Here is a 27,671-nt window from a genome sequence, read left to right on the forward strand (position 1 = left end):
AACTTATGTTCCATTATAGCCAGAGTTGCTGGGAGTCTGATTTTGTAAGTGGCCATTATTTTGCAAGTATGAAGATCTCACAATAGTAATAATTCCATTAGCAGATATGTGGAATATGTTTATAAGCTTGTGCGCACATAATTGTATGTATCCAGAGGTGTTCACAGTTATATGCACATTGTATTATCAAATCCTCCAAATTTAGGATCTAAATGGAAGAGGAGGGGAGAGCACAAGCGAGCGAGAAAGGAAGGAAGGAAGAGAGAGAAAGAAGAGTACTGAGTTAAGAGAGAGTGAGTGAGTGAGAGAGGAAGGCAGGGAAGGAGAAGAGTAGAATAGAAGTGGGTGAGGGGAGCTGTGACCTGATTGGCTGCCAGTTCGTTGTCTGTAGCTCTGAGTGCGGACAGCTCTCAGCTTTATTTGTGAGTACTTCAAAAAGGTTTTTTGAAAAATGGAATTATGAGTTTGTTTTGGTGCAAATTTTTTGAAAGTTGTCAATATGAGAGATCTTCAGAAAGTTTATGGGAAATTCATATTACGAGAAGTAGTATGCACGCGTCTCAAAAACTTCTTGCATCAAAGTGAACTTACCTTTTGATTTTCCATTACTTTTTTTAAGTGCCCTCACATATCACCAGGCAGATAATGGTCCTAAGGGAAAATTGTTTTAGGATCTTCTAGTCTTTGCTTCCTTTTGACAATTTCCCCTATAGTATCTCCCAGTTCTCTAGTGCTTGCCATATGTTTATCTGCTGTACTCTTTAAACATCCATTGAGGTTTCTTTACAGAGAGTATTCATGTATAGGCATTCCTTTAAATCACTCATCATTTTGAACGTATCTTGTTCCTTTTCTATGTAGTCAAATCGTTATTTCCTTAGTAATTTTTGTTTCACTTATTTTATACCCAGTGTTCAGCAGTCCTATTATCTGACTTTCATGAGTGATCTATTACTGCTTTTTGTCTCTGCTGATTCTGGCGAGTGGCACATGAGTGTTCATGTGTGCTGTGTAATTTTGGGTTATGAGAGCATGGTTGAGCAGGGCTTTCTTACTGGGAATCCTGTAACTGGGTTAACGATGAGTCCTCCCAAAGAACTTTTTGCCCTTGCTTTTGCCTGTTATTCCAGGTCTGCACCAGAGTTTGTGTTTGGTTTGTTTAACAGTGAGTGAGCCCCCATCTGCTGACTCATTCCCCAGACGTCCACTGTGGCCAGAGCCAGAGTCAGGGCCATGTTGGGAAACAGAAACGCAGTCTGAATGTGCCTTCAGCACTGCATCGTGGGTTCTGCATGAGCAAGAAGGTGCAATCAGGAGCCAGAGCTGAATGCTGAACCTGGCTGCTTCAGGGTGGGGTGCAGTATCCTAACCCACCTGCCTTAGCTGTGTGGCCAAACTCTCATACCATGCTGGGGCTGTTTTTCAGGTTTATCTTTTAGTTTGGGATGTGTGTATATTCCAGGACCAAAGAGGTATTCAGCTTGACCCCAAGCATGCTTAAGAACAGACTACCACTCCTGAAGACCTTTTTCTTTTCCTGAGCCTGAAATGTAAGCCAAGGCTTTGCTAGGGTTGGAGCCTCACAGAGGAAAAGAGAGGATAGACCGGCTGCTGGGAGGAGTGCCTCAGGAAAGGCATCTTCGCCCCCGACCTGCTCCCCTGCCTTCGTATTTTGTATATATTATGCCTCCTCGCACCAACTAGGGCTGACATCTGTCTGCTTTCTACCCCATCATGCCTGTCCTCTGGTCACAGACACACAACAGGTGACCAACTCCTCTTCACATTACTCCTAAAAGGGTCTCACCTGTTCCCTTTAAAGAGAATCAATTTTCTCCCCCAAAAGGCTCATTCTTAATGACTCAGTCTCTTAACATTTGTGTGGAAATGATGACGCCATCTCCTTTCTCAGGAAACATGATGGGATCTAGAGGAGCAGGTGGCTGGAATGGGTGAGAAGAAAGAGTCCGGGAGGAAATTGCTTTATTTCCTCCAACTCCTCTGCCTTGGGGACCCTGAGAGTGCTTGCCAGGGTGTCCCCCCAGCTACTGCTGGCTCTGCAGAACCTCACCCACCCAGTGGAGTGTTTCACTTTCCAGTGACGGAATGCCTACAGTAGCGTACTCATCACTCCCAGACTCATTTCTGAGGAGGAAACCTTCCCAGTATTGTGATCAGGAAATGCATTTCTCGCATTTCCACATGCCCTTATTGATTGGTTTTCCTTTCAAAAAATGCACTTGGATATGATAGCACAATAACAACCTGCTAGAAGAGTCAGTGCTTTACCTAGAACTTTTATGTATTTAATATACATTTTACATCCAACTACATCAAAAATTCTGTGATACTAGAAAGGTCGGTAAGGATGTATAGAAAATAAAATATCGACATGTTGCTAAGGATGCCCAGGAGTATGAAAGCTTAGGGGTCTTTCATGAATATAAATATGCAGTATTTTTTAGGGAAAAAAAATTGGCCAACCAGTGTTCAGTGGCACCGTTTCCGTCTCTGACATTCAGGTAGCACATGCAGGCTTTGTTCTGGTGATTTATACTAGGAGCCTATAATAAAAATGCAGCCTGAAATCATGCAGCCAGGTACCGTTCATTTTTCTTCCACGGACAGTTCCAGAACTTGAAAAATTACAGCCAACCTGGAAGGACCTTCCCTCATAGAAAATACGTGCCCAGCCATGGCCACTATGCTCTTGGGTTTCTGTGCATTATGGCATCGTTGGCCATGCTGAGGAGGCTTCCAAACAGATATTTTAGGTACTAAAGCCGAGTTTCCAGGGGCAGGTGTTTGGTAGGAGGTTCAGATGATGCTTGGGATGTGGGCATTCCATGTTGAGTTCCTGGGTGCAAGTCCCTCCTCTGCTTCTGATTCAGCTTCCTGCTAACGCGTGCCCTGGGGAACAGCAGATGACAGTCCCTGAGAGCCAGGGATGGAGTGAGTCCCGGGCTCCTGGTTTTGGCCTAACCCGACCCCAGCTGTAGCTGGCATTTGGGGAGTGAACTAACAAATGGAAGAAGTCTCTGTTTCTTCCTCCATCCCTCCTCCCTCCCTCCCTCTCTCCCCCTGCCCGATCTTCTTGCCTTTCTGTCACTCTGCCTTTAAAAAAATGAAAATAAAATTTTAAAAGGGGAGTTTTCTGCGAAGATATTCTGTGGTTCGTGGGAAGTCATTAAAGATACAGCCTCCTTTTCTGGGGTCATCTGAGAGTCACTTGAAAAGTCGGTGTAGGAATTGGATAGAGAGGTGTGTGTCAGCTTTATTGCTGGTAATGGCTTAATCAAAAACTACAGCCTGATGGGGAGCCAAATGGTTGCTGGTGCTTTCTACCTAATTTGATCTTGGCTCCCTCAGAGTGCAGGCCTTCCACTTGTAAGGAAGAGCCTGTGTCTGCAGAAGGACATTGGAGCATGCCATCTCCGTGGGCATGCTGCAGAGAGCACTCACCTGGGCCCTGTCCAGATGGTGTGTAGAAGCCTACTTAGGCCCAGCCCTTTTGGGGAACTGTCCCACATAGGCTTGGTTCCGTTTGCCAAGTACTTGTCAGAAATGTCCTTCTTTTGTGGACAAGAGGCCGAAGTAGAAAGCAAAGTCTTGCCGTGGAGGCAGAGAACATGTGAGGGGAAGTGGCCCGGATTCCCCAAGAGAGAAGCATGAGTCCAACTGTAGGGTCTCCATTGTGTCTGGAAGGAGCTGCAGTGGGTTCCATGGAATTCTTGATCCACACTCCAAGAGTGTTCTCTGCTCTCTGAGGTTCCTGAGCAGGCACAGGACTTTCTGAGTTGGCTCTTTCTGTATCTTCAGCTTCACATTTAGTATTGGCGGGGTCGAGGAGAGAATTGGCGATCTTCTCCACAGCAGCATCTTGGAGAATTTTTCTCCTTTGCTCTTTCAAAAATCTTGGCAAAACGGGCAAGTCATTTTGCTCTTGGCATGTGAGATGACAAGTGTGGGCTTGGTGATTCTGGCATGGTTAGGTAGTCAGGCTGCACTCCTCTGAAGAGCATTCTGTCCCTCATGGCTGAGGGTTCTTGCAAGCAAGTCTTTGTGCTTCCTCCACTGGGTACATCTTTTATCAAATGGACTGGAGCTGGGGCAGGAAGAACAGGTAAGACTCAGAATACATCGGTACTCTCGGGAGCCTTAACAACATTCCATTCCAAATTGTGATGTATGAATCTCCTTTCACAAGTGTAGGAACAGGATGCATAATCAAGGGTCTTTGTCATGCTCTGCAGCTTGCTTTGGAGACACAGACTGCAGCAATATGTGACTGTCAAAGTGTTTCAGATTTGCAAGGATATTTGCCAACTCATAAGCCACCCCAGTGAGCAGGATCAGGGGTTTCAACTCCAAGTGATAGGAAGAGGGCCTTACTGATTTAGCAAGGACACAAGGAGGTCACAAACACAGATAAAAATAGAAGAGAGAACTGCCTAGTCCCTATTCTTAAGCATAAAGCGCCACGCTCTGTTCCCTTCTGCAGTATTTGCTAATTGTTTATTTCCAGCAGTGTGTAACAGGGAGTGTTTCCTTTAAAGCTTTTTGTAAACTTTGACGATGCCTATAGTCACTTATTTTACTTCTCATGGTCAGCCAGCTAGCTTATTTACTTTATTTCTTATTCTCTTCCATTTTTACATCTATGCAGAGAAGTTATAAGAAAGCACTTCATTAACATTCAAATGACACATATGTTTTCTGTTACTAACTTTCCATCATTAAAATACAAACACAGGGGCCCAGTACAATCGCTTAGTAGCTAAATCCTCACCTTGCACTCCTGAGATCCCATTTGGGCCCTGGTTCATGTGCTGGCTACTCTGCTTCCCTTCCAGCTCCCTGCTTGTTGCCTGGAAAAACAGTTGAGGATAGCCAAAGCCTTAGGACCCTGCACCCACATGGGAGACCTGGAAGAAGCTCCTAGCTCCTGGCTCTGGATCAGCTCAGCCCTGGCCATTGCGGCCCTTCGGGAGTGAACCAGTAGACAGATCTTTCTGTCTTTCCTTCTCTGTAAATCTGCCTTTTCAATAACAATGAATAAATCTGAAATCAAATATAAATGCAAGAGCAATTGGTGCAGCAGTTAAGTTGCTGCCTGGGATATCTGTGTCCCCATCGGAGTATCTGGTTGGAGTCTGATTACTCCACTTCTGATTCAGCTTCCTGTTACCTGCTACCTGGAGGTAGCAGATGATGGCTCAAGTACTTGAGCCCCAGCCACCCATGAGGGACACTTGCATTGACTTCTAGGCTCTTGGCTTCTTGGCTTCCTCCTGTCACAGTGCTGGCTTTGGCAGCCATTTGGGAAGTAAAACAAGTGGAAGATTTCTCTCTCTCCCTCTCTTTCTCCTTCCCTCCCTCTTCCTCCCTTTCTCTTTCTCTTTCTCTTTCTTTCTCTTTCTCTTTCCTTTCTAATAAAATTAAAACAAACAAGTAATAAATAACATAAAATAATAAAGTAAATAAAAGTTTTCAAAAAGAAAACATAAACCTGAACACTTCCATTTCACAATGGCCAGAAGTATTATACGGGGGGTCTCCTAACACTCCTGATATGACTTAAGAAAGTGTGGATTCACAACAGTGTGAGGAGCAGTGAGCCTTCTGCAACTTGTCTTCCAGAGAAGCGTGGGTTGAGGATGCGTGTAGATATTTATGTAGTGAGGCAACAGGCCAGAAGCATGAGTGCAGAATAAGACAAGATATACTTACAGCTTTAGAAGCAAAAAGTATTTCAATTAGAAAGGATGTAACTGAGAAAAGTAATTTTCCTAGCAGGAAAAAGACTCTTCCATATTCTTGAAATTATATATGTATATATAACATACATATAGATTCTTCCTTCCTTATTCTTGAAATTGTACATGTATATGTATGTATGATATACATATATGTAGATACACATGTATACATATATACACCCAGTATGTAGCATTCCCCTGTGAGCAGATTTGTTCATGCTACTAAGAGGGCTGTATCAGACTTCATTGCTTTTGCAGCATGTCTCTTACTTGCATCCGTGGCATAGGAAAGGTTAGGTGGAGAGGTGGGTGTATAGAATATTTTCCTAGGTACAGCTGCTTTTTAGCAACCATGAAGGAAGCCTCAGGTCCACAGCCATTGGGTTCATCAGCTCCTGTTTGCTTAAGGCGCTCCCTCATCTCTTTGTAGTTGGTATTTTCCTTGAATTTTGTGTGGGAGGCTGCTAACATTCCGTTATCCTCTCAGGTAGGAAAATTAGCTACTCCTGCCTGCCTGGCATTTTTTTTCTGTTTGAAAATAGTCAAACTTACGGAAAGGCTGAAAGACTGCCTGCGGCTGACCATCCTGCATCTGCACCGTCTCCCCTTTGGGTGAGCCGTTAGTGAGTAAGTTGCAGACATCATGGCCCCTCATCTGCAACTACTGCTCAAACAAAAATGATTCTCGTACGTTAGCACAGTGCAGTTGGCCCATGCAGGTTATTTGTGTAGATGCAGCTATTGTCTAAGGTACTGTTGATGTGCACATTTCCACAGATGGCTCAGTAGCATCCATCCTGCATTTTTTTCTCCAGTCCAGGAGCAGGTGAAAGACCACACACACACACACACACACACACACACACACACACACACACGGCGTTTAGGGGTATCATGTTTCTTTAGTGCCATTCTTTTTTCATTTTCTTTCTTTTCTCTTTTTACTCCCACCCCCCCCATTTCCTTCTTTTCTCCTCTCCTCCTCTCCTTTTACAACATAATCATTTTGAAGTATCTAAGCCAGTTGTTTTCCTTATTTATCTGTTCATAAGGCAGACATAATTAAGGAAATGGGGAATTTTTCCATATGTAAGCTTGGCTTCTTTTTCCCCATCATTTTAACCTCCGTGATTGCCTGGCCCACCAGGAAGCCTCTAGCAAGAAGCCATGTTCCTGTTGGGTGCATAAAATTAAAGATAGCCATTTCTTCCTAAAAATATGTGTCGTGATTGATTTCTTCAGAATACTTACTTCTCAGGACATTGATGAAACTGGAACCCCTGTGTCTCTAGGAATTCGCTTTTGACAGTCCCAGGGTCTGCAGTGCACCCACACGAACAGCGGTTACCTGGCTGTATGTCTTGTTTAGGGTTTGCTTGGCTCAAGTCGGTTCTTTTCATTTCTCAGCAGTAGGTCTTTTGACTCAACACTAATCTTTATGTAAGAAAGAAGCATCTCATTCTGGATCATTAGGGCCTTTTCAGTGTTTTACCTTTCTGCTGATCATGTCTGAGTTTCAGCGGTCTGAAATCATGTTGTCATTCTGTCGAATGTGCCAGGTAGAAAGTGCCAGGAGCTCATTTTGGGACTGATCAGAAAAGCCCTGCCAGTTACAGTTTGGGCGAAATTGCAAAACTGAGTGGATTTGTATGTCTTAAACTTGCTAATATGCTATTTTTAAAGTTACAAACAAAGGCAGAAAAAATATTGAATTGACGTAGGAGCTATTTTTTCTTGGTTGAAGATTCTGGCTCCAGTGCAATGTTTTATTCAAAAAGAGCACTGGAAGGTATCTTTTATGTTGTTTTGTTATTCATTTTCTTGAGTCTTAGGTCTACTGTCCCTTCAAATATCTTCTCCGCTGACTTGCATCAAATTTCCAAAGTAGCTACTACATCAGAAGATGGAAAGTCACCGGTGTGTGGCAGGCAGTGTTCAGATGGGGCTAACAACCTGCTGGATTAGTGGTAATTATTTGTAGTTATTCGGCTGCTGAAAAGCTAATTTCTTTCAGTTAGGAATGGGAGCATCTTTCCAGTCACAGGCAAACATGCAGTATTACCCAGGAAATGTTTGCATCTCTATAAAACTGAAAAGAAGTAATATAAGCTTTCTGAGTCATTGAGAAACATGGTCTGTGTTCCACTGGAGATAACACAGTAATTATCGCAAAAGGTGTTGGTTATCATTTAAGGGGGAAATATTATGTTGACATACAACATAATTTCAGCATCTGTTGTGCCTTGCTTGGGATTATAAATCCAGGCTAATGGATCTGTGGAGCTGTTCAGCCCTTTTCTCATTAGAATCCCTGCATCTGAAAGAGTCAGTGGAGATGGTGGAGATGGGCACTTTGCATTTAATAGCATTTCCACTCTGAAACTAGTATTACTGTATATCTGCCCTGTGCTGAGATATCTAACTTACAAAGATCCTGCAGAATAACTGATCTTAACAGGTAAAGAAACTGAGACCTAAGAACGGGTAATTTGCAAAGGTTATATATACAGTGAGTAAGGTAATGGAATTCAGCAATTCAGATTTAGGTATTTCTTAGGCAATTTTGCCTAGCTCATCAATTTGTAAAATTTGTGAAAATCTTCATTAAGAGGTCAGCTTATAATGACCAGTGAGTAATACCAGATTTACAGCTGTTCAGAATGTTGTGGAAAAGAGGAATTGAGACCAAGTGAACCTGCACACCCAATTGGTCTTTTCTGCCAGCCAGTCTGTAACCTTCCTATCGGACATGGCCAACTGGCCAAGTGTGAGACCCCACACATGTGCAGTGTCACTATTGGACCGTTGGCCTACAGCCCCAAAGTGACACCTCCTACCTCTGGGCTGTCATGTGAGGGCTGCTTATGCCTAGGCAGTTCTAGGGCTCATATGAGCCAAAGGCTCGCTCTTTCCCTTAATCCCGGAGGTAGGTCTCAGATCTGAGTATTGCCATGGCCCATGGAAAAGCAGGTTGTTCAAGTGCCAAAAGCCAAGCTGCCATAGGCTGCCTTATCTGACTGTGACTGTGGGCACAGAGCATGCCAGGTGGGAAGAGCCAGGAGGAGGATGGAATCCCAGGTGGGCTTCTGACACTGGCTCAAGGAAATGTTCTTGCCTTTGACCCTAACTGTTTCTGAGAGGTGGAATTGTACAACAGGCCCAGGGATAGAGAGGAATGGCAGAACTGAAGAGCGTGTAGGCTGCCAGGCCCAGCTCTCTTCTTTGGAACCAGAATTCTTGCCGTGTGATGGACATTTGATTTTTTTTTCCTTTTGTGAAAAAAGAAATGTAGCATTCACCTGTTCCTTTTCCCTAGGCAATGTCCATATGTACACATAAAGAACATAACTAGTTATGTGAGTATGTCCTGACAAATATTTTATGTCTGTATAAAACTAGTACTTTTGATGGTTGAATTCCATTTAAGAGTTATCTGAACTGGCCAGTTTCAGCAAGCTTGGCTATTACAGCACAGGTTTTGTAATTGTTTTGGGTGATGATAAAAAGGCTCAGTGGTGAGAAGGGATATGGAGGTGAAGAAATGAGGGAACAATTTTCTCTACCATAATGAAAATTTATCTGCATGGTAGGTTTTGCTTGGAATACGAATCAGTGGGAGTTCATTCTTTGAGACAAATTTATGGCTAGCAGTAACATAAAGGCCCATTTTACTGCCTTATTTTTACTTAATAAATCTTAATTACTTTCCCTTCATAAATTAAAGCATTTACCATGCTATATCCTAATCATCAGATTTGTCGCATATAGCATCAGTTTCATAGAGTAATTGCCATTCCGGCTTTTTCAGAAAACATGACCTTGTAGTCTTTGTTGCAGTGCTCCAGAGGAATTGTCAACTGGATTACCAGTGACGACACTGGTCTTGCCCCGTCACTGCTGTGTTCTATCAGGAAGAACTGATTCGCACTGCACCGACTTTGAGTAGGATAGCATTGAGTAGGATAGCTGAGTGAAAGGGAAGAAAAATGCTGTGATTGGAAAACCGGAAACACACAGCTTGAATTACATCCCAGACACCCCAGGATGGAGCCCAGCAGTCAGCTCTAGGTGATAGATTTATTTGTAGTTAGTGAAATCTCACGTAAAAGTACTAAAATCCTAAAGAGTATTTTGTTGACTTAGGTAGGTTATAGAATCTTTTTTCTGCTAATTTGCTCAGCAGATGCTTTCCAAGTACTTCTTGGCGCCTTGGAGTTCACTTCAACCTAGGTTGGATTGTCACAAATGTCCCTTTATAAATTAGTAACGTTTCACAATTTTTGGCTCTCAAAATGTGAAAGAGGAATCCATGAATTTTTTGTTTTTGTTTTTGTTGATCAAGAATGTTTGAGAGGCCCTGTTTTATAGATTAGCTATTCTTTTATCAAAAGAAAAATTCATGGCCCTGTGTGATGGCTCAGTGGCTAAATCCTTGCCTTGCATGTGCCTAGATCCCATATGGGCGCTGGTTCATGTCCCGGCTACTCCACTTCCCATCCAGCTCCCTGCTTGTGGCCTGGGAAAGCAGTAGGGGATGGTCCAAAGCCTTGGGACACTGCACCTGCATAGGGACCCGGAGGAGGCTCCTGGCTCCTGGCTCCTGGCTCCTGGCTTCAGATTGGCCCAGCTCTGGCCATTGTGGCCACTTGGGGAGTGAACCAGCAGACAGAAGATCTTTTTCTCTGCATCTCCTTCCCTCTGTAACAATCTCCCTTTCCAACCAAAATAAATAAATCTTAAAAAAAGAAAAAAGAAAAATTCAAGGGCAGACATTGGCCTGTACCTCATGTGAGAGGACCTAAGTTGATAACTGCTTCCGGCTCCCAACTTCGGCTTCTGGATAATGCTGGCTGTGGCAAATGGTGCTGATGGCTCAAGTAATTGGGCTCCTCCCAGCCACGTGGGACACCTGGCTGTGGCTGTAGTAGGTATTTAGGGGCATGAACCAGCAGATGGGAACACTCTCCGTCTATCTCCCGTGGTGTCTCCCTCTTCCCCTCGCAAAGAATGCGTTCTAAAATCAAGTACAAGTAGTGTGTGCCATGCTGGCCGTGGCCCGTGTGTTCTCAGATCCTGCCTCCCCGTGCCTGGCAGCAGGGCAGCTGTTCCTACAGGTGTGGGATCCCAGAATCAGATCAGCTGCTCTCCAACTAGAAGCTGGATGGAAAACTGAAGTAGCAAAACAGCATTTTCTTCTTCCCTCTCTGTCCCCAGTAGCCTCTCTGGTGGTGGCTGCATGCTGTGCCTGACTGTCATGGCGGCCCCACGGCTGTGGCGACATGGCCTCTCCCTGTCCCTCAAGCCCTGAGACCCTCCCAAGATGCTTCACAGCTGGGTCTCTGCTCCGAGGTAGAATGAAGTCTCTGGGCTCCTGTTCTTTGGCTTATTTGCTAAAAGTGGCTCCTTTTCACCTGATTGATGTGTTATGTGAAACAGTGTTGCCTTTCTTTGATAGTTTATAGTCTTTGAGTGTTGATAAAAGAAATGTTAAATTGCTTATTACCTCAGTTCATGCTTGGTCAGCTGTCATTGTGTTGAAGTGATGAGGCAGAGAAGAACTAGACGTAGTGACAATTGCCCTGGTGGGCTCAGGCTGATTGGGGCAACAGCTCTGTCCCTGAGTGCTGTGGGAGCAGAAAGAAACGCGAGATGGGGTAGTGGTGGGGTTTGGGACAGAGTTTGCAAAAGAGGTGACATCTAGGATTTTTTTTTTTTAAGATTTATTTGTTTTTATTGGAAAGGCAGATTTAGAGAGGAGAGACAGAAAAAATCTGCTATGGACCTGGCACGGTGGCCTAGCAGCTGAAGTCCTTGCCTTGAACATGCCAGGATCCCATATGGGCGCCGGTTCTAATCCCAGCAGCTCCGCTTCCCATCCAGCTCCTTGCTGGTGGCCTGGGAAAGCAGTCGAGGACAGCCCAAAGCCTCAAGACTCTGAACCCATGTGGCAGATCCAGAAGAATCTCCTGGCTTTGGATCAGCTCAGCTTTGGCAGTTGCGGCCACTTGAGGAGTGTACCAGCGGACAGATTTTTTAAAAAAAATATTTACTTATTTCTATTGCAAAGTCAGATATACTGAGAGGAGGAGAGACAGAGAGGAAGATCTTTTGTCCAATGATTCACTCACTGTGCCAATCTAAAGCAAGGAGCCAGGAACCTCCTCCAGGTCTCCCACACGGGTACAGAGTCCCAAGGCTTTGGGCCATTCTCGACTGCTTTCCCAGGCCACAGGCAGGGAGCTGGATGGGAAGTGGAGCAGCCGGGATACAAACTGGCGCCCATATGGAATCCCAGCGCGTGCAAGGCGAGGACTTTAGCCACTAGGCTACCATGCTGGGCCTGACATCCAGAATCCTGCTAGATGCTAAAATCTTGGTCAAGCGCACAGGAAGAACGGTGTTTCTTGCAGAAACAGCGGTCTGTACAAAACTGCATCTCGTACTTGGCCACATTAAAGTGTTGGGTTCCGAGTAGTGGAGGGACGAGGAAGTGCGGAGCAGTCAGTGGTGCCGTCCTGATGGCCACTGCAGTCTGTGCCAGGCCCCTGGATTCCATTCTTTTGGTGACAGATTTTTAACAGAGGAATTACGTGCATGTTTATCCTTTAGAAAGGGCACCCGTGACGGGCTAGAGGAATAGACAGACAGGTGCTTAGATGCAGAAGTCACGCTTAGAGCAGGTGGTGTTTGAAGAAAGGCTTCAATTAAGCCCGGGTGTGTGTGGAGGAGGAGGAAGACCACATGACCACATCTATTAAGAAAGAACATGTAGAGCTTGGTGTTTTGGGCATGTCCTGGGAGTTGCCGTTAGATTGTCTGTGAGGCCAGGGAATACTTGTTTGGTTAGGATGAATAAATATGCAGACCCGAAGACTGTTTCTCAAATTGGGTTCAAAATGTCTTCATAGAGGTCCCATGCACATCTGAGCATTTATGCTCTGTTCCATGCTGGATGTATTTTAGATTCTAGACCAATTATGGCGACAGCACCAGTCAGGTTTTACAAATAAGCCAAACAAGTGCTTCTCTCATAAACAATTCATTCCCGCCCTCTCCCAACTGCCACCCGCCGGCCATTATCCCTACTAACCTTTTCCTGGCCCAGCGCATCCTGGTCCCTCTCTGACTCATGATATATGTTGTCTGTCCACTGCATAGTCGTCCCTCCTACCTCTGTCTAACACTGCTTTTTTAGAAAAATATTTGTCTTTTTGTGGGTACTTGTGTTAGTCTCAGGAGGCTAGCAATAGAACCTGCTCTGCTCATTGAGAAAACTCTTTTAAGTCCCCTCATTACTAAGCCCTCTGCTTGGCAGAATCTGTCCAGAGGGTTCCACAAAGTTCAAAGAACACGGTGTGTGCCCTCTGGGAGCCTAGCATCTGGAGGCAGATCTGTTGAATTGGAACCATGGAAAAAATTAGAAAAATCACCCAACCGTATCTGCCCAAAACAAACTTCAGTGCAGTTTGGTTTAAGGCGCGGGCTCTCGAGTTGTGACCATGTGTTACTATTCTTGGTAATTAAACACACTTTGTTCTTTGAAGTTCAAGAGTGTGGTGACTGGGAGCCTGGGGTTTGGATCTGACTTCCTGGCTGTGCTACTTATTAATGAGCTGGTCTTCAGATTATTTGTGGAAAAGGCATATTCTTAAAAAAAAAAATCGTGACAACAGAAACAAAAAACCACATGGATTTCCAAATGCATTTGCACCAAAACAAGCTTAGCTTTTGATTCCGTCTTCCATTGACCTTGTGAAGTCTGGGTAGGTGTCACCCCTTTGCTATCAGTAAGGGGTGTCATGAAAGGTTTGTGGCTGGGATTGCTGAGAGGCTCAACAGACACATGCGCATGATGGGCAGCACACGTCCAGACACAATGCCAGTGCAGTAAAAACCCTCTGTTGGTCATGAACTGAAGCCAGAGGGGCGTGGCCGCCGGCTGTGTGTTTCCGGCGTGCCAGGTGGGTGTCCTGAGCCTTGTTTCCTTCTACTAACAGCTCCTACAGCTAGCCCCGAGATCCATCGTAGTCATGTAACATCCATCACAAGAAAATTTCTGGAGCCTTCCTCCTGTAGGACAGATCTTTTTGAATTTTCAAATTATTTCTGATTCCATCAGACGTGATCAGTTGCCACTTCAGCACACTTCCAGAAACAAGTCTGAAGGCCAACAGGTGACAGATGATGGCGTCTTAGTGGAGACTGAGGCATCTCCTGAGACGCATCATTTCCTTCCTCATCCAAGTTCAGCGCACATGGATTGAGTGCTGCTGGTTGGCAGGCTTTCGGTTAGGCTCCGGGGATTCCAAGAGAAGCAGAAAGTTCCTGAGCGCCTGAAACATAAGCTTGCATGGAAATATGTGTGAGTTCAGGGGATGCACATGGAAGGTCAGGAGAGGTCTGCCGGGAAGTTAAACTGGGAGGCTTCATGGAAGCGGTGGCACCTCAGTAAGATTATGAAGTTTGGGGAGAGTCCGATCAGACTTGACCCCTCCTGGGGGCAACTGTAGCAGGAGGGAGATCGTGAAGGTCGGAGCCTTGGGGGCCACAGTGGGACTTCGACGACAGAAGGCCACAACATTGTGTGTTTAACAGCACCACCTGGTATGGAAGGCAGACTTGTAAGGGACACTGGAGGTGCTGGCCAGCAGATCCTTAGCACCACTGTACGTTTGCTGAGGGCAGGGAAGAGTCCTGGTTATCCCTGTATCCCCATTGTTTAAAACATTACAGACTCATGAGGGGTTTTTTTTTCCCCCCTGGAATGATGGCAGACCAAAATTGAATTTTCCAGTTCTGCATCCTATCCTGAAAACCTGCTGACCCGGACCTCCATCTGTCACCAGCAGCTTGCCTAAGATCTTCATAAATTCTTTTTTTCTTGGCATTCTTTTAACTGGCGTTCTCTGTTTACAAGCCCCTCTGTGCAATTGTAGTGTGGGGTGATTGATGCTTATAATTCTGACCCTGAAGTACTTCAAGGCTTCTAAATCATCAAAAAAAGATTAAAGTATATTCAATATCGCTCTGATGTGTGTGTGTTTTACTGCATTCTTATTCTTTGGAAATGGATGGTTTATCAAGTGCCTTTGTGTTCGCACGTCATTGAGCGGGCACAGTGAGAGGCTGTGATCACCTGCAATTCTTCACTCTCCTTCCCAGTGCCAGGCCAGGGAATCATCATGCATGTTCAAAAGCAAACAAAGCAACTGGTGTTCTTCAGGCTGTCTAGAAAGAAGGAGGAAGTTGGCCTTGAAGGGACAGACTGGACTGAAGCTGAAGAGAAGGTGGTGGTTGGAAGAGCACTGCAGGCAATAAGGTGGAATTGGCTGGAGCCCGCACTGCAGCCCAGCCCCTGGAAGGACAAAGCTCACCACCAGTCCAGCAGCTCCCCTCTCTGTGGACCGTGACTCCAGTCACCAACCTTGGATTTGGCAAGATTCTGCACCAGCTATATTTGTGTTACAGTAACAGCCATTTCTTGAAAACATCAATAATTAGAGCATCCCGTTCCTCACACACGTTGTTATTTGAAAAGCGTTTTTATTGCAAAGCTGATAATAGTAGTAGGCCCGGAAGGAAGAACTCCAAATAGGAGTTGGCTCCAATTCCTAATCAGTGTTCTGAGATGAAGGCTGGGATGCTGCCACTCAGAGGGACATCTCTTGAGATTTTCTTTGGGAGTCTTGATAGACTGTAAGGTAATAGACATCTTATGTACTTTATCAGGTTTGTTTTTCTTAATTTCTTAAAGACTTTTGTTTATTTGAAAAGTCAAAATTAGAGTAGGAGGGAGAGAGAATGCTTCCATGAACCGGTTCACTCCCTGTCTGGCCACGTCGGCCAGGGCTGCGCCAGGCTGAACCCAGGAGCCAGGACTAAGTCTCTTGCATGGGCGACAGGGGCCCAAATACTTGGGCAAGTCATGCCTGGGCTCTTGGGCCAGCTCCACCACATGCCAGCTCCAGGAATCCAGGCAAGGCCCTCTGTCACTCTGTATCTTGATTTGTCTCTGTCTGAAATACCAGAATTGCCATGAGGTTGAAATACAATGGTGAGTGCGTAAATACTATTCATTTCGGCAATTACATACTGATACTAAAGAACAGTCTAGTAAAACATGGAAACGTTTGATCAGTCAGTACCACATCCTCAAAAAGTACCTTGAAAGTTGAGTGGGGCAAGGAACTGTTTATGAACTCTGAAAGGTGCTCTCGCTGTATGACTTACATACTCTGCAAAGTAGGCATTAGCTCCCTGTGTGTGCCCTGGGGAGGGAGGGATTGCTCATTAGGTGCTGAGTTCAAGCAAAAAGGAGAAATCAGTTCTTGGGTTCCCACGCGTAGGAGGGTGATTTTTTGTAAGGGCCATGTGTTTCAGAAAACCAGCAGGAAAGATTCTGAAGGGTTTCACTACAAGGATACTGTATGGAATTGAGGACATTGGGCATTTTACACAGATTTGGAAATTACACAGCAGGTGCTTGTATCAGAATATCACGTGGTACCCAGTCAATGTGTATGGTCCTTACATGTTCAAAAATGTCTGAAAACCTGTGTTTCAAAGCTAAGGGCACTGAGGTGCCTTGTCCCGTGGCACCGTGGGGCAGAGTAAGATCAGGTCCTGACTGGGGCTTGGGCCGGCTGTTCCACTTGTATCACATCTTCTCTAGTGGTCTTATTGTAGACTCCCAAAGTTCTTAAAACTTGTCAGAGCCTTTAGGGAGGCTGGTGGTGTCCAAGAAAGACTGCAGGGTCCAGAGCCCCATGGAGGTCAGCTATAGAGGGGACAGACCCCCCCACAGCCCCCTTTCAGTTGGCCAGACCTGGACAGCAAAAGCTAGGTAGGTGGCACCTGTGCCCCTTCCCAGGCCTGAAGGTGGCCCCGTAAATTTCAGAATTGGCTATAGCTGCATCACAGTAGAGCCGCTCTCCCTCGGGCCCTGGACCCCTGCCTGAGCCTTGCCGTTCAAGACTTCACCACTGTCAGCTTTGTCACTCCTGGCTGTGTCCGAGAGCAAGGATTTAGATGTATTCCACATGCCGCTCTGCTTCCTGCTTAGCCTCTGGGACTCTTCCTGTCCACTTAAGGTGGGGGTATTGGGGGAAAGGGTCTCCAATGGGGCAGTTCCATCAGCTGCTGCTTGCATTTTCTTTTTTAGATCATTTTCCGGATCCACATGGTTTGCTTGGGCAGCAGAGCCGCCCACACAGATTCTGAACTGATGGCTGCCAAAGGGCCTGTGGAAGTCCGGGAGTGGCCACCGGTGTGGGGGAAGCGCTGGGCTAAGCTCTTGATTCTGAGCGGCACGATGTGCTGTGTCTGTAGGTTCTCAACAGGCGCTGTGTGGAGGCAGCCGTGATGACAGGCCTGGCCCTGAACTGCCACATTAACCGGAAGTCACTGTTTGACCGGAAGCACTACTTCTACGCAGACCTCCCGGTGAGTGTGCTCGGTGCTTCAGCCAATGGGAGCACTCAGCACCTGGTCATCCCTGTGACCAGGAGCTGACCAGGCACTGGAGTGAGAACGGTAGCTGACCAGGAGCGCTCGAGTGAGACCCAGACCTGTTATCCTTCTGGTAGCAGCTGTGTCCCTCACAGCAAGAAGCATTGTCCGGCCCTGATGAACACAGGTGTCCGCCCCATGCTTGCAAGATTGGATGCGATTGTTCTGGTTGCTGACTCGTTGCTTAGGCCCATGCTTCTGGTGGCACGCTCCTAATTGAATGGGGACCGAGAGGAGCCAGCCTTCTCAGCTCAGCTCAGCTGAGCCCAGCCGTGGGGCATATGGTGCTAATTGCCTGTTAGGACAAAGCGGATTCGGGCTGATGCCACGGGAGATGCGCACTGTAGCTCCGTAGACACAGTGAGAGCTTTTCTCTTTTAAGTTGAAGTTCCCAGTAATAGGGTTGTCTCCTTTGGAGACGTTTCTGTCATCTTACGAGGAGCAAGTAAGTGGGCAGTAGTAAGCAGGAACATGAACCAGAAACCTGGGCTGTAACAGCAGTAATTGGCCGAGCAGTCAATTCAGTATTTACCTACTTTTTCCTTAAAATCAACGTGGTTTTTTTCCCCCTTTAAATTCACAAGAGTCAGTTTTTCATAACATTAGGCTGGAACAAACTGGAAATGTGGAAAGGGCTTCCCCGAGGAGTGTTTGGCTTGATCTGAACCTATATATTTGCAAGTGTGAGTGTCCCTTAGGTTTGCAAAAGCAACGGGGACTGCATGTGGCTCCACCTCCTCATCTTTGCACTGGAGATCGGGGTGAGCCGTTGTTTCAAGTGGGAGAGAGCAGGAATTAAAGCAGCAGCAGGAGCAGGACCTGGATTCTCCCCCAGCTGCTGCTTCTCCCCTTGGGCTGCCACCCTTCCCAAAAGTTCTGCTTCTTGATGGGGCTGGAAAAGCTCAGCTACTCTGCTTCCTCTTCTAAGAGTGATAACCATTGTTGATTTACGTGGGAGACTCGACCTGTTGACTGAAGTGAAATGCTTTCTGTTCTTTCTGGCCCAGGTAGTGTCGAATCTCCAGAGCTGCACAGCATATGGTCAGGTTGAAAGAGCATTGGTTCTCCTGGCAACTTGTTAGAAATAACGAAATCCTTGTCCACACAGCACATCTCCTGAATCAGAAACCCATGAGGCAGGGTCAGGTGATGGTGTGTGTTACAATGTTTACTTACACATTTCTCCATCTCCTTGAAAGAAAGAATTGACAGAGAAAGAATGGGGAGGGAATGTAGGGAGGGAGAAAGAGAAGAGATTTTTCTTCTGTTCACTGGTTCAGATACCTGCAATGGCCAAGCCAAACCCACAAGGCCAGAACTCCAGTAGGGACTCAAGCACACAGGGGCAGTTATCTGCTGCTCCCCAAGATGTTCTAGGAGGAAGCTGGGTCAGAAGTGGAGGAGCTGAGACTTGTACCAGCACTCTGGTGTGAGAGATAAGCATGCCAAAGAGTGGCTGCAACTGATGTGCCACGACACCTGCCCCAGCAAGCTGTGTGTTAACAGGTCTGCCGAGCTTCCAATGCGATTGAAGCTAAAGACCTGCTGGCTAGCCCAGTGGCTGGCAGCACAGAGTCTGGAGTCAGACCATCCGAGGTCTCATGGTGACCCTGAGCCCTTCTGTGCCTTGTACTACTTAAAGAGGTCTCCTGGCCTTAAAGAATGCAGTGTGTACAAAGAACAGTATCCAGGCCCTAGCGAGTACTACAAATGCTGGAGCCGTTCTCTATTCTCCAATTCTTCCTGTTGACCTGCCATCGCTTTAGTGTGTGTTGAGGCATGTGAGCATTGAAAGGAATTCTTCCTTTCCATTTAGAAAGAGGGAAGGGAGTCTTGGCAATATCCATCAGTGTTTTCATGCTCTTTGCTATCCATTAGGCAAGTGGGAATGTTCCGGCATGTTCTGGCTAGCAGAGCAAGGCATGTTGGGTCAGAGAAGGTGGCTGGTGTGATTGGTTAGCTCAAAGAACAGAGAGAATTAAGTTCCCACACATGAGCAACTACCATTGGCCCTATTGTGAGTAGGAGGCAAAATGCTTAGCCAGTATTGGCTAATAAGGAGGGCATGTCAGGAGCCCAGGAATGAGATGCAGAGTTCAAGCTAATGAGCTAGAGGGAAGCAATATGTTGTTTTCTTAGGGGCCCCTGACAAGGACATTGCTGTCCCCCAGAATGGCACTTCAGTAAGGAAGTGGGGTTCATGTTGCGACTGGGGATGCTGAGCGTTAGGAGTTCTCAGGAGGTGATGGAAAGCCACCAGAAGCCACGGTGAATCTAGACCGCAGGACATGATATCTTAGTTCTTCTTTCACGTCTTTCTTCTTCGCAGTTTTTGTTTTAAGTAAGCCTTTAACTGTGGAACATTAAAAAGAATAGTAGGGGTAGCTGTTTGGCCTCACAGTTAAAACCCTTGAATAACGTATGGGCAGAGCAGCTATTGCTCAGTACCCAGCTCTGGCTCTTGACTCGAGTTTCCTGCCCATACAGAGCCTGGGAGCTAGTGATGAAGGCTCCAGTTACTGGATCTCTGCCACCCACATCCGGGAGACCTGGATGGCGTTCCCAGCTCCTGGTGTCAGCTCAGGCTTAGGGCAGTTTCAGGCATTTAGGGAGTGAAGTACTGGATGGGAGCTTTCTCCTTTTCTCCATTTGCCTTCCTTTCTGCCTCTTAAGGAAGCATATATATTATTTTAAACAAAGGGATAGCAAAGTAGATCTTAGCTTATGTAGAAGGACTAGTTAGTGACCATGTAAGCTATACTTGTGTGCAGGCAGGCTACCAGATCACCCAGCAGAGACTCCCGATTGCCGTGAATGGGAGCTTGACCTATGGTGTCTGTGCGGGGAAGCAGCAGCACGAGACTGTCCTCAAGAAGGTGAGGGTCAAGCAGATCCAGCTGGAGCAGGACAGCGGCAAGAGCCTGCATGATGACCTGCGGTCGCAGACGCTCATTGACCTGAACAGGGCCGGTAGGTGTGCGCTGCACGTTTCTCCTCCAACCTGTCTCAGTTCTTGGGCTTTAGGGGTTTCTCTTCCCATGTAGGAAAACGAAGACGGCCTGGCAGACGGGGAGCACAGTATTCTGCTTTGGTATTGGCGTAGCTGATGAGAGAGCATAGTTTGAACTGTGACTGCTATGGGCCTTGCTAGTAAATCACACCAGGGAGTAGATAAGCTTGCCCACCTGGTCACCAAGCCAACAGCAAGCTCTCACAAACAGACATAAAAAGAAATGAACCAAATGGAAGAATCGAAAAGTGGGAGGGAAGGGAGAGAATATTTCAGTGGGTAGAACTGCTCTGAGAGTCCTTCAGTGAGCCTTGAGTCTCATGAGTGTGCTGACCCAGCCCTGTGTGTCTTTGGTAGGAGTGGGCCTTCTGGAGGTGGTGCTGGAGCCCGACTTGTCCTGCGGGGAAGAGGCCAAGACGGCCGTCCGGGAGCTGCAGCTGATACTTCAAGCCCTGGGCACCAGCCAGGCCAACATGGCAGGTAGAGGCCACCGAAGCCGCGTCCCTCAGCCTTCAGCCTCTCCCTTACTGCTGCCCGCATCTCTGCTGACTTGTGTTTTGTTCTCAACCATCCATGATGCTGAGGTTGTTTTACATCCTTGTTTTTCATCTTTCTGTTTGCTTGGTTTTTTTTTTAAGCCCTTTACTTATTTTTTGTGTGTGTCTTTCATGTTTTCCTTGGATTCATTTCTGAGCTCCCAAATATAAAGTAGCAGTTGACAGCGGTGCAAGACATGCGAGCCCAAGAATGCAAGCAGAGGTGACGCAGGACTGGATCTTTGTCCAGTCCTCCCACTGCAGCCAGGAGGATTAATGAATGCTGCTCAACAGCTTCATCTTCCCAGAAAGATGGCGCTGTGTTTCTAAAGAGTAACTCTTGGTTTATGAGTTCTGTAGGCAGACAGCTTCTCCTTTGGGTATGTTTTCTCTTTCTCCTCTTGTAAGATTTTCATCCATGTGCAGCTGAAGCCAAATTATATTGAATGTAACCGAGCATGACTGTACATAACTTTCGCCTGAGATAAGATGTTAGCTTCAATAGATGCATAGTGGGAAACTTAAAAAAAAAGAAGCACTTGCACTTTGGGGGCCAAGAAAATGGCACGTTATACATTTTTAGTGTTTGCAGATTGGGTAGGCATATTGCAGGTCTGGGTCAAGATCAGTTTCCTTGTGGTTCTGTTCCATTGGCCCCTGCCTCGTGCTGCTTTATCTGTCCAGAAATTAATCTCTCCCAAGGTTTTACTCATTTTCTGTTCTTAGGGTTGTTTTTTCGCTTTGTTTGTTTTTAACATATGTAGGATTTACTTATTTATGTGTCTGAAAGGAAGCATGCTGGAAAGACAGAATCTATCTACCATTCACCAACTCACTCCCCAAATGGCCGTAGCAGCCAGGTCCGGGCCAAGCTGAAGCCGGCAGCCAAGACCTCCATCCTGGTGTCCCACGTGGATGGCAGGAGCCCAAGCACCCGAGCCATTGTCCACTGCCTTCCTTAGGCATATTATCAGGAAGCTGGCACGGCAATATGGGATGCGGATATTATATACAGCAGCCTAACCACTGGGGCACAACATTAGCCTCTTGGGGGGCTTTTTAAAGTTTTCTGCCACCACAGGGGTACCTGTTGACAGCACAGGAGTTCTGAATCTACAGTTCCATTTTTCCTTAGCGCACAGAGTAATGAATGAGTGCCCCCAGTGGAAGTTGTTCATCCCTCTGCCGGTCCACAATACTGTTTACCAACCTTATCATGTCATAGCGTGTTAGAGCGTCTTGTGAATGTGCAGTGCTACTTTCGTCACATCAGACATGTTATAAGCAGTGAATTATAACATTGGCACCATTGTAAAAGTGGAGTCTGAAGATGGAACTTGCTTATTTGCTATCTTTTTTGTTAGCTAAAGACTGCAAAAACACAGCCACTTGAGTTTGAGTGGCATAAAGGTTAGCCGCCTACAGTTCACTTTATAGAAATGAGACTTCTCAAATGAGAATTCTTTTTAGCTGTATCTCATTCTGCAGAAAAGAAATGACATGTGGGCAGATTGGATGATTATCCATTTATGCACTAAGTGTTCATTCTGTAATGCTTTCAAATAAAGTTTTTATTATTCCATTCCCCTTCGGAAAAACTGTGATTTCTGCTAACCCTATGGAATAATAAACCGGCCACCTGTTAGCTGAGGAATAGTCCCATCTGGGTCATTGCCAAGAGATAAACCATAATGGCAAGAACTCATCCACCAGTGACAGCTGAGGGTGTTTATTACATCTCACTTATTGTGACACGTTTGTTTTAAATAAAAATCCATAGATAGGCTTTTGGTTTGTATCCCACTTGGATGCCCAGTTCCCATTCCTCAGTGGACAGCATGTTCCTGCCGTCCATTGAATTGCTTGTGTGCACAAGTAGACACAGCACTTTAAAAAATTAAATTATTGTCTCATTGAAACCTGCAGGTTATGCTGATCCTTGTGATATGGGCATCCCATCCTAGAGCGCTGGTTTGAGTGCCGGCTGCTCTGTTTGCAGCCCAGCTCCCTATTAACAGGCCTTGCGAAACAGTGGGAGAAGGACTCAAGTGCTTGGCCTCAATCAGACCTGGCTCTTGTGGCCATTTGGGGAGTGAAATAGCGGATGTAAATTCAGTGTGTGTGTGTGTGTCTCACTCACTCATATGTTTGTGTGTGTGTGTGTGTGTGTTTATCTCACTCTGCCTTTCAAAACAAACAAATCTCAAAAAAATGAACTTTTGTGTGTCCAGTGTTGTGAAGTAGTAGCTTAAGCCTCTGCTTGCAGCACCACCATCCCGTACAGGCCCCAGTTTGAGTCCCAGCTGCTCTATTTTCTGTGCAGCTGCATGCTCATGTGCCTGAGAAAGCAGCCAAGGGTGGCCCAGGTGCCTGCACCTCTGACATCCATATGTGAGACCCAGAAGAAGCTCCTGGCTTCTAACTAGTGTGGCTATTTGAGGAGTGAACCAGTGGATAGAAAATAACTCTCTCTGCTCCTCTCTCTAGTCTTCCCTTTCAAATAAATAAAACAAATATGCAAATAAATTAATAAACTTTTTCAATTTGCTGAGAGATGGGTAGTATTATATTCATCATAGAGAGGATAAAATAAAGGTTAGAAAAGTTGAGTTATTTGTCCAAAACTCACAGGAAGTGACTGAGCTGGGATTTGAGGCCAGGTGTGGCTGACCCCAGGAGCCGTTTCTTCAAGTTCAGTGTCACATCGATGCTTCCTGTGGTGGTGGCAGTGTCCCAGCTGTCAAACATGCTGCCTTCAGGTGACAGTATGGCAGAATGTGGGAGCTGAGGGCTCTGGGGTTCCAGGACTGGCCTGGGATGCTGTCCTGCTGCTTTTCACTGGAGGAGAAGGAGTCTTCAGGTCAGGCTGCCATGAGACGGGTGGCTCTTGTGGGATAAAGTCTGGACTTCCATACTGGCTGTGTTCAGTTTCAAATGCCTTGACTCTGTCATGAGAACCGCCGTGTAGGGGTGAATACAACCATGTAGAGAAAATTGAGCAGCGAGCCGGGCTGGGAGCCCCTGCTGGGTATATGTCACCTGGTTTTGTTCACAGTAATAAGAGGTACTGCGGTAAGGGAATCACAGTTCATCTGGATGAATTAGCTTTGTGAAACACGCCCTGTGCGGTTTGCTCACATTATGATTTTTAAATCCTTTCTTTGGTTAAAGCTTGTTGTAGAGTTTTTCAGAGAGTCTGCAGCAATCAGAGATGGTTGAACAGACCATCCCTGGCCTTGTAGTCCCTGCTACTTGTCAGGACTGTTTCAGGACTGTTTCCTGTTCTGAAGTTGTCTTTCTTTTCCCTCCTTCCTTCCTTTTGAAAAGCAGAGTGAGAGACAGATCTTCCATCTGCTGGTTCACTTTCTCCAGATGACTGGACCAAGCTGAAACCAGGGGCATTTGCAGATCTCCCACGTGGGCACAGGGACCCAAACACTTGGGCCACCTTCCACTGCTTTCCCAGACACATGAGCAGAGAGCTGGACTGGAAGTGGAACAGCTAGTCTCGAAGTGGTACCCTTATGGAATGCCAGTGTCACAGGTGGCAGCCCAACCCACAACACAACCCACTGAAGTTGTATTTCTGTAGCATGGATGTGGCTTAGAGAAAAGTATGTACCAAAACACTGCACTTAATGGTCTAGTTTTTGATTTTGTTATTAACACGTCTCAACTTCTGGAAGCTTCGTGATGTTGTGATTGTGTGGGTATGAAGGCCCTCCCTCAGAGCTGTAAATGCACGACGTAAACCTGACTACTGTGGCTTTTGTGCACTTAAGGCAATTTAACTTAATTTGTTTAAAAGGTATTCATCTTCACTGTCTAGAATGTGTGATACTATATTTGAATCCAGGCTAGTGAACTCCCTTTCAACACTGCAGGATACTAAATGATTCCTCCAGACATTTGTGTTGTATACTCTTCCTCCAGAAGAGACTCAAATTGGTGCTTTTATTCCTCCTCCAAATTAGAATTCTAAATTGTAAAAGGCAGTTTCATTTTTAAAAAGCAGGTGAGTAATTCAGGGTTCCCGGGTTCAAAAGCAGTTGTCTCCCAAGCATTGAGACTTGGTTGAATAGGCAACAGCTCACTCTGAAAGTTTTTCACTGAGCTTAATGGGCCTTTCAGTGGATTCCAACTGCAGATTAGTCCTATTGAGATGAAATTTTAGAACTTCTCAGTGAGAGAGAAACCAGTCTGCTTACTCACTGCTCAGGAAAAATGCCAGGCCATTGGCAAGGGTTAATTGATGCGGCAGTCATCCAGTGCTAGACTCAGCTCTAGGTTCTGAAAAAGACATTGTTCCTTCACTATGGAGTTTAAGTTCATGAAGGAGACCAACACATGAACAAAGAAAGCAATGAGGAGCAAATACTCACCCTAGCAGTTAGGGAACCCACGTCTGCGTTGGTCGGAGTGGTTAGGTGTGATGCCCAATGCTGGCTCCTGTCTCTGGCTTCTTGCTAGGGCAGGTTCGAGAAGACAGCAGTCCAGTGATTGGGTTCCTGCCACCCAAGTAAGTGAGCCTGGACGGCACTCTGCCCGGATCTAGCTCCAGCCACTGCAGGCATGCATAGAGTAAGCCAGCAGGTGAGACTTCTCTCTCCCTCTGCCCCTTAAACAAACAAGCAAGCAAGCAAGCAAATAAAGACATAACTTTTTATGAAACCCAGTTATACAGTTAAGTGCCCAAGGGAAATATGCGCGAGGTGTCCTGATAGTGAATCATGTTGGAACTGAATGTGTTGCCATTTTGGGGCCCTCAGAGAAAGTGACAGTAAGATTTGTAGACTGAAGGCCACAGCCAGCGTGGACTATGGGGCAACATTCCGGGAAGCAGCCAAGACAAAGGCCCTGGATGGAGAGTTTGCATACAGATTATTGCTGTGAGGTAGCTGTGGGAGTAGGAGACTGCTGTGGGTGAGCAGAGTGGGGTACACGTCTGCTAAGATGGAAGGTAGGCAAGGGATAGATTTCAGATGATGGCAAGGTTGGCTCCCAGCCCAAGAGCAGCGGGAAACCGCAGAAAGGTCTTTTAGGCAGGGTAATAATGGCCGTTCCATGTTCTAGAAGCTGCTCTGTTGCTCTGTTGCATTTGTTCAGGTGCAAGGGGCTGCTCTTTTGAACAGTGCTGAAGGCCATGAAGATGGAGAGATGAGTTGATATAAGATGGTGTTTAGAAGTAAAAGGATTTGGAGCCATCTGGCGTTAAAGTGGGAGAGAGGGAGATAACAGGAACGCCATCAAGGGAGTTTGAGAAGCAAACTGTGGTGGTACCATTAGCTGAGTTGGAAGATTAGGACAAGAATGTCTGTAAGGGGCAAATAAGAGTTTGGTTTTGAAAGCTCAGGTGCCTGTGAGACCTCCATGTGACAGTGTCAGGTAAGCACTGAAGGGTATAATTATATCACATATGGGAGAAGTCAAGACTAAAGAGAAAAATTGAGTTGTCATAGGAACATAGGTAGTGTGTAAAACCAGGCAGTCCTACACAGAGAACAAAAGTGAAGAAGAGGGTCCATGCACTGGCACGCCTAGCGACTAAAGTCCTCACCTTGCATGCGCTGGGATCCCAGATGGGCGCCGGTTCTAATCCAGGCTGCTCCACTTTCCATCCAGCTCCCTGCTTGTGGCCTGGGAAAGCAGCAGAGGATGGTGCAAAGCCTTGGGACCCTGCACCCATGGATCAGCTCAGCTCTGACCATTGAGGTCATTTGGGGAGTGAACCAGTGGACGGAAGATCTTTCTCTCTGCCTCTCCTCCTCTCTGTATATCTGACTTTCCAATAAAAATAAATCTTTTTATAAAAGAACAAGAGCAATAGGATGCACAGGCGCTGAGTCAGGAAAAGGAAAGGTTAGTTGACATATCACATGCTGTCAAGGTGGCCAGTAAGCCAAGCACAAGCCGTGTCCTGGGTCCCCTGGATTTGTCAGCCAGGAGGTTCTTGGTGACTTTGACAGGCATTTACGGAGGCGGGAAGAGAAGCCATGCTGGGTCTAAGTGATACGGGGGAGATAGTGTGTGCAGCAATCAACGAAACATGTAAGGAAATTTTCTAGAAAGAAGAAAAGTGAGGACTGAGTGAATGATGGAGTGGGAAATGGGCTTAGGGAAATAGGTTTTGTGGTTTCTGTGGATTCTAGAGCTATTGCATATGCTTGTTTCAAAGGCAGCGCTGAGGAAGAGATTAATGGCCAAATTGGGAGAGGGAGGAAAGAACTCAAAGACATGTCCCTGCGAGGCAAGAGGGAAGCTAGAATGTGTGCCCGGTGGTCAGGGGCCTACCACTGTAAAGATCGGGTTAAATCCAACCTTTGTGTCATCTCCTCACAGGAGACGGTGGTTGTGTGTACAAGGGGACCGCAAAGGATTCAGAAAAATGAAATGAAAAAATGGATTGTTTTGATGCAGAAATATTGTGAAGTCTGTGTGTACAAGTGATCTTCCTGAAGCTCATGGAAAATGCATATGCATATGAAAGCACTATGCATCAATTTCAAGACATTTTTGTACGGAAATAAACTTGGATTTTCATTCCGTTTCCCACGAAGTTTTGCAGATCCCTTGCATTTAGCTAATTTGGAGGACCCACCAATAGAAGCCTGTGGGTATAGATTTCCTTGGAGAGGTAGGCCACAAAGGCTTGTAACCTTGAGGGAAGAGAAGCTGACAACAAGAGAGACCGGGTCACTGGGAGACTTGCTCATGGAAGACACGGAGGGGAGTGCAGCCAGCTCCCTGCGGGGCTGGGAGCTCTCCTGTGCAATGGCTGAGACGGACGAGGGCTGTTTACCACCCCGCAGAGAAGAGCTCCACCTCATGGGAACTGCCTGTGCACTGCAGGGAGCAGTA

The 27,671-nt window shown here is 46.3% G+C and overlaps 1 protein-coding gene across 2 annotated transcripts in view; it reads left to right on the top strand.

Moving 5' to 3' along the window:
* GATB (glutamyl-tRNA amidotransferase subunit B) overlaps positions 1 to 27,671 on the top strand; it is a 73,916-nt gene that overhangs the window by 13,567 nt on the left and 32,678 nt on the right. For both annotated transcript variants that reach the window (XM_058666761.1, XM_004588171.2), the window contains exons 3-5: positions 17,088 to 17,201; positions 20,039 to 20,237; positions 20,635 to 20,757. In XM_058666761.1, coding sequence (XP_058522744.1) covers positions 17,088 to 17,201; positions 20,039 to 20,237; positions 20,635 to 20,757 — 436 coding nt within the window. The remainder of the gene's footprint in view (positions 1 to 17,087; positions 17,202 to 20,038; positions 20,238 to 20,634; positions 20,758 to 27,671) is intronic.

The sequence above is a fragment of the Ochotona princeps genome, chromosome 7 (assembly GCF_030435755.1).
Source record: "Ochotona princeps isolate mOchPri1 chromosome 7, mOchPri1.hap1, whole genome shotgun sequence".
Taxonomy (NCBI): domain Eukaryota; kingdom Metazoa; phylum Chordata; class Mammalia; order Lagomorpha; family Ochotonidae; genus Ochotona; species Ochotona princeps.